Source organism: Platalea leucorodia, assembly GCF_965183815.1.
Source record: "Platalea leucorodia genome assembly, chromosome: 22".
In the NCBI taxonomy this organism is placed as follows: Eukaryota; Metazoa; Chordata; class Aves; order Pelecaniformes; family Threskiornithidae; genus Platalea; species Platalea leucorodia.
In genome coordinates this window covers 1,597,935-1,604,604 of record NC_138844.1, presented here as the reverse complement: position 1 = coordinate 1,604,604, position 6,670 = coordinate 1,597,935, and the positions used below count along the sequence as shown (strand labels likewise).

General features: G+C 55.8%; 1 protein-coding gene across 1 annotated transcript; it reads left to right on the top strand.

Moving 5' to 3' along the window:
- Nucleotides 1-1,893: 1,893 nt before the first annotated feature.
- On the top strand, nucleotides 1,894-2,199 carry LOC309599859 (feather keratin 1-like; the record flags this gene model as incomplete). Its single annotated transcript, XM_082331725.1, has 1 exon — nucleotides 1,894-2,199. One exon carries the CDS (start codon nucleotides 1,894-1,896, stop codon nucleotides 2,197-2,199), a length of 306 nt encoding a protein of 101 aa, XP_082187851.1.
- Nucleotides 2,200-6,670: the final 4,471 nt, after the last annotated feature.

Genomic DNA, 6,670 nt, shown 5'->3' with positions numbered 1-6,670 from the left:
CTCCTTTGCAGCTCGTTCCTCCTTCCACCTCCAGGATGCTGCCTTTTGACATTGCTTCCCCACCTTGAGTCCCACCTTAGGCAAAGGTGATCTGCTGAGACATTGAATTTGTTTTCCTGAGTATCGGGCTGGACCCTTCTTGCTCTTGGACCATGAGGTGCCTAAGGCGCTGCCAGCTTTTCTGAGCTCCTTTGCCCTTCACAGCTGCCTCCATGGCATTCTACCTACCAGCTGCCTGACTAGGCCCAATTTGGCATGCCTGAAAGCCAGGGACAGCACTCTGCTACTGGCTTTCCTTCCTGTGTTCACATCGTGAACTCCGCTGCTTCTCAGGTGTGACAGCCAAGGCTGCCCTTGATTCCAATGTTCCTAAGCAATTTATCCTTGTCAGTGGCAGCTGTGCATCACCTCTCTTTTGCCCATGACAGAATCACAGGATCCTTGAGGTTGGAAGGGACCTCTGGAGATCGTCTAGTCCAACCGCCCCTGCTCAAAGCACGGTCAGCCTTTGGAAGGTTCTTAGGGCCAAGTCCTGTCAAGCTCTGAATATCTACAAGGATGGAGAAGCCACAATTTATCCGGGCACCCCCAGCCGGTGCTTGACCATGCTCACACTAACAATGTGGTTTCTTCTGTTTTCCTGGAATTTCCCCTATTTCAATATGTGCCCGTTACCTCTTGTTCCTTCACTGGATAGGACTCGGAAGAGTCTGGCTCTACGTTCTTGACTCCCTCCCGTCAGCTCTTTTACCCATTGGTAAGAGTCTCACTGGCTTCCCTCCAGTCCTCAGATGCATTCCCTGACTGCTGTGACTTTCAAAGGGACTTGAGAGCGACCTTGTAGTGACACCAACCGACTCCCTCGGGTGCCTCCCAGCAGGTCGCTTGCAGTCATGGCAGTCCAATCGGTTTAAATGCTCCCAGACCCGATCCTCCACTGCTGCAGGTCTTTCCTGTTCCAGATATTCCTAGGAATGTCAGGAGAGCGATCTCTTGACGGCAAACCCTGCCAGAGCAAGACCAAGGCAAGGAAACCTTGGAGTTACCTCCACCTTTGCTGTAAGCCCTGTCCCCAGGGAAGCTGCCCCCTTCAGGGTTGGGGCTGCCTTTGACCAAGGCTTGCTTTTGCTGCTGACCTACGTGGAAGAAGACCTTCTTGTTGCCCTCCACATGCTTTGCCTGATTCAATGCCAGGTGGACCTGTCCAGCAGTTAGACATGACCCTGCCCGGGGTATCCTTGGGCCTCTCATCCCAGCACATGAAAGGAGCCTGCATGGCACACCAAGCATGTCAGCAATGAGGAAATGAAATGGCAGCACCGATGGAAACCAAACCACAACCTGTGGCACTAGGTAGGCTATTTTGCTTGGGAGGTGAGTCTGTTGGAAAATTACTGCCCGCGTGCAGTGACTGTGGGCCTGGGGCGGTGCAGGAGCAGTATAAAAGCGGGCCCTTCTCCTCACTCTCTCATCCACTCTTCTCACCTCCATCTCCTTGGGAAGAAGGTGAGTCTGAAGCCCTTTCTCTTCCTCCTCTGCGTTTTCCTTTGGGTTTTCTCAGTGTGTACCTGCCGTTTGTCCTACACTGGGTCGTGGGGCTACCTATGATGGGAGAGGGAAGGGAAGAGAAGGTGTGGCATGGAGAGAGGCTGATGCTTGGCTGAAGTGGGCGATGGGCTAGACGGGGACCTCGATGAGCTTGAATGCTCTTGGCAGGGCTGTTTTGGGCTGAGGGGAAGGTGAAGCCCGTGAGCCTCCCTAAAATGCCTCTAGCTCTTGTCTCCAGCTCATGGTTTTTCTCCCTCGCAGTGGGGTGACAGGCTGCTCCTCACCCATCGCCCCTGCCCTGCTTCCCCCTGCCCTCTCTTCCAGGTGCACCTCCAGCCCCAAGACATGTCCTGCTACAACCCGTGCCTGCCCTGCCAGCCCTGCGGCCCCACCCCGCTGGCCAACAGCTGCAATGAGCCCTGTGTCAGGCAGTGCCAGGACTCCACCGTCGTCATCCAGCCCTCCCCCGTGGTGGTGACCCTGCCCGGACCCATCCTCAGCTCCTTCCCGCAGAGCACCGCCGTGGGATCCTCCACCTCCGCTGCCGTTGGCAGCATCCTCAGCTCTCAGGGAGTGCCCATCTCCTCCGGGGGCTTTGGCCTCTCGGGCTTCGGCAGCCGCTACTGTGGCAGGAGTTGCCTCCCCTGCTAAAGCTGCTGGCGATGGCCCTGGGGAAGGCCCCCAGGGACCCACAAGATGGTACCGGACTGGGGACAGAGCATCGACTTGTTTTCTGAGGAACTGAGCAACGCCAGCACCCCTTGCAAAAGGACGGGGCCAGCCTGGGCTCTCCGAAAGCACGGCCCATGCCTGCCTTTCCCCTCTTCCGCTCTCTCCTTTCCCTCCTGTGTCCTTGTTCTGTTGCGCTCCCGTGGGCTGTGAGCCCCACAAAGCCAGCCTAGGGCAGAACTGCTGGCCCTGCTCTGTCTCTGGGGCAGGCAGATGGAGACCTGGCGGGACCTCTGCCACAGCCATGGGGCGCCGATTCATATATGCCCCTGGTGCTCCCTGCACGGGGACCTGCACCCGTCTTGACCTCATTTCCCTCTTGCCTCATTAAAGTTCTGCTGCATGCCAGCCCATGCCTTTGCCTCGTCCTTTCCCCTGCAGACACTTTGCCAAGGTGCCCAGGAAGAGAGATGTTGCTCAGGGGTGGGTCTGGGAGGAGGTCATTAGAGGTGGTTCTGCCGTGATTGTTAACACAGGCTTGCTTCGAATATGCTTAGCCATGCTCAGTGTGACCATCTGCTTTCTGAACTTCTGTGCCTCTCTGGGGCTGGACAGAGTGACCCGAGGCAGTTGAATGACCATAGCTACTGCAGAGATGATTTTAGGTCTCCCACCAAAGCCTTCTCTTCTCCGTGCTCAGCGAGCCCTGTGCCCTCAGCCTCTCCTCCCCAACCAAGTGCTCCAGCCCCCTCACCATCCAGCCCACCCTCCGCTGAACTCCCTCCATTCAGTCAAGGTCTTTCTTGCATTAGAGCCCAAAACGCGAAACAGTGTTCTAGATGGCGTCAGGTGAGTGCTGAGCAGAGGGCGATCACCACTCCCATCGCTCTGCTGTCTGCACGCCTGCTCATATAGCCCAGGATGTTGATGACAGTCCTTGGTGTGCGGGAAGAGTGCTGGGAGTCGCACCTGTTTTGATGGGGTTGCCGCAAAAGCACCTTTCGTGGCCCTGCTTGTCAGGGGCCGAAGGATTCGTGGGGAGACAGGGCTGGTTACTACCAAGGCAGCTTCTGATCAGGGCTCTGGGTGGAGAAGTATCATCTCGCGCGGCTGTGTCCTGCAGCAGTTCAGCTGCTCCCCTTTGTCGGCGGCAAGTCTCTCCGCAGCCTTTGCTGCTGGTCTGCGCACTGCTTTGGAGAGCTCTTGGACAGCCCTTTGAGACACTCAGCCCACACCCGCTGCCTCTCTTCCTGGCGCGGGTCTCTCCCTGCTCCCCTCTCTGCAGAAACATTCCCAGGAAAGCCTGGGCACAGAGAGGGAAGGAGCAGGGCAAGGAGGGCATGCGCTGCCCGTGGGCCTGTGTGGTGTGCTGCCCCTGACTAGTACTAAGCACCCCGCAGCAGCTCTCTCAATCCGTTGTCCCATTTGGATGGGGGGAGAATTGGAAGAGCAAGAAAGCGAAATACCCTCGGGCTGAGATCAGGCCAGTCTAAGAGGGGAAGGGGAAAGAAGGGAGAAAACCAAGTGGTGCAAAGGCAATCACCCACCACCTAGCAGCAGCAGACTCATGCCCATGCATTCTCCCAAGAGCTGCTCCTTCGGAAAGACTGCGCAAGATTTTATTGCTGAGCGTGATGTTATGTGGCATGCAATAGCCTTGTGGTCAATTCAGGTCAGCTGTCCTGGTGGTGTCCCCTCCCCGGTGCTTGCCCACCCCTAGCCTCTGCTGTGGGGGGTGCAGAGTGAGAAAGAGAGACGGCCTTGATGGTGAGCAAGCACTGTGCAGAACTAGCTAAAGCTTTGGTGTGTTGTCTGCGCTGTTTCTGCACACATTTGAAGCACAGCACTTTGGCTGCATCCCAAGAGTTACAGTCAACGTCTCCAGGTCCAAGTGGAAACCAGTGACGACTGGTGTCCTTCGGGGGTCCGTCCTGGGACCAAGACTGTTTCCTGCCTTCACCAATGACATGGATAGTGCGACTGAGTGCACCCTCATCAAGTTTGTGCATGACACCAGGGTGAGGGGTGCAACTGGTACGCTTGAGGGAAGGGATGCTGTCCAGAGGGATCTTGACAGGCTTGAGGAATGGTCCGATGTGAAATTCAGGAACTTGGACAAGGCCAAGTGCAAGGTCCTGCACCTGCGTTGGGGTAATCCTCCATATCAGTCCTGCAAAGAAGGACTTGGACACCTGGTGGGATCTCTGTCACAGCCATGGGGTTCAGACTCCCACCTGTCCCTGGTGCTCCCTGCACTCAGAGTGACCTCGTTTCCCTCTTTTGCCTCATTAAAGTTCTGCTGTATCCCAACCCACGCCTCTGTGTCATCCTTTCCCCTGCACATGCTTTCCCGAGACGCCCAGGGACACAGATGTTGCTCAGGTGTTGGGAGAGTTTGGAGTGGTTTTGCAGTGACTGTTTACGCAGGCGTGCTTTGAGCGTGCTTAGTTACGCTTAGGGTGACCCTCTGCTTTCTACACTTCTCTGCCCTTCTGGGGATGGATAGAATTATCCAACGCAGTTCAATGACCATAGCTATTCCAGAGATGCTTTTAGGTCTCCCACCAAAGCATTCTCTATTCCATGCTCAGCAAGCCCCACGCCCTCAGCATCTCCCCCCCAACCAAGTGCTCCAGCCCCCTCACTATCCTGGCCCCCCTCTGCTGAACTTGCTCCACTTGGTCAAGGTCTTGCATAGAATGATAGCATCATTTAGGTTGGAAAAGACCTTTACGATCATCAAGTCCAACCATAAACCTAGCATGGCCAAGTCCCACTATACCATGTCCCTAAGTACCACATCTACACGTCTTTTAAATACCTCCAGGGATGGGGACTCAACCACTGCCCTGGGCAGCCTGTTCCAATGACTGACTACCCTTTCGGTGAAGAAACTTTTCCTAATATCCAATCTAAACCTGCCCTGGCACAAGTTGAGGCCGTTTCCTCTCCTCCTATCATTTGCTACTTGTGAAAAAAGACCGACACCCGCCTCGCTGCAACCTCCTTTCAGGTAGTTGTAGAGAGCAATAAGGTCTCCCCTCAGCCTCCTTTTCTCCAGGCTACACAACCCCAGCTCCCTCAGCTGCTCCTCCTAAGACTTGTGCTCTACACCCTTCACCAGCTTCGTTGCCCTTCTTTGGACATGCTCCAGCACCTCAATGTCCTTCTTGTGGTGAGGGGCTCAAAACTGAACACAGGATTCGAGGTGCGGCCTCACCAGTGCTGATACAGGGGAACGATCACTTCCCCAGTCCTGCTGGCCACGCTCTTTCTGATACAAGCCAGGTGCTCTTGGACTTCTGGGATGCCCGGGCACACTGCCGGCTCATATTCAGCCGGCTGTCGACCAACACCTCCAGCTCCTTTTCCGCCAGGCAGCTCTCCAGCCACTCCTCCCCCAGCCTGTAGCGTTGCATGGGCTTGTTGTGACCCAAGTGCAGGACCTGGCACTTTGCCTTGTTGAACCTCATACAGCTGGCCTCGGCCCATCGATCCAGCCTGGCCAGGTCCCTCTGTCGAGACTTTCTACCCTCCAGCAGATCAACACGCCCGCCCAACTTGGTGTCGTCTGCAAACTGACTAAGGGTGCACTCAATCCCGTCCTCCAGATCGTTGATAAAGGCAGTAAACAGAACCGTCCCCATGCTGAGCCCTGGGGAGCAGCACTTGTGACTGGCCGCCAACTGGATTTGGCTCCATTCACCACAAGTTTTTGGGCTTGGCCATCCAGCCAATTTTTTACCCAGCAAAGAGTACACCCATCCAAGCGAGGAACACCCAGTTTCTCCAGGAGAATGCTATGGGAAACGGTGTCAAAGGCTTTACTAAAGTCCAGGTAAACAACACCCACAGCCTTTCCCTCATCCACTAAGCGGGTCACCTCATCATTGAAGGAGGTCAGGTCAGTCAACCAGGACCTGCCTTGCACAAAACCCATGCTGACTGGGCCTGATCACCTGGTTTTCCTGCACATGCCACATGATGGCGCTCAAGATGATGGGCTCTGTAACCTTCCCCGGCACCAAGGTCAGACTGATGGGCCTGGAGTTCATGCAGCCTCCTTCCAGCCCTACTTGTAGATGCATCTTTCTTGCATTAGAGCCCAAAACGTGAAACAGTGTTCTAGATGCCGTCAGGTGAGTGCTGAGCAGAGTCCCTGTGTCGCTCCCGTCGATCTCCTGGCTACACTCCTGCTCATATAGCCCCAGATGTTGATGACAGTGCTTGGTGTGCGGGAACAGTGCTGGGAGTCGCACCTGTTTTGATGGGGTTGCCGCAAAAACTACCTTTCTTGGCCCTGCTTTTGGGCTGCTACTTGTCAGGGGCTGAAGGATGGCTGGCTGCTACCAAGCCAGCGTCCAGTCAGGGCTCTGGGCAGGCATGTGTCATCGTGCCCAGCTGTGTTCCGCTGCAGTTCAGCTGCAAGCCTCTCTGCAGCCTTTGCAGCTGG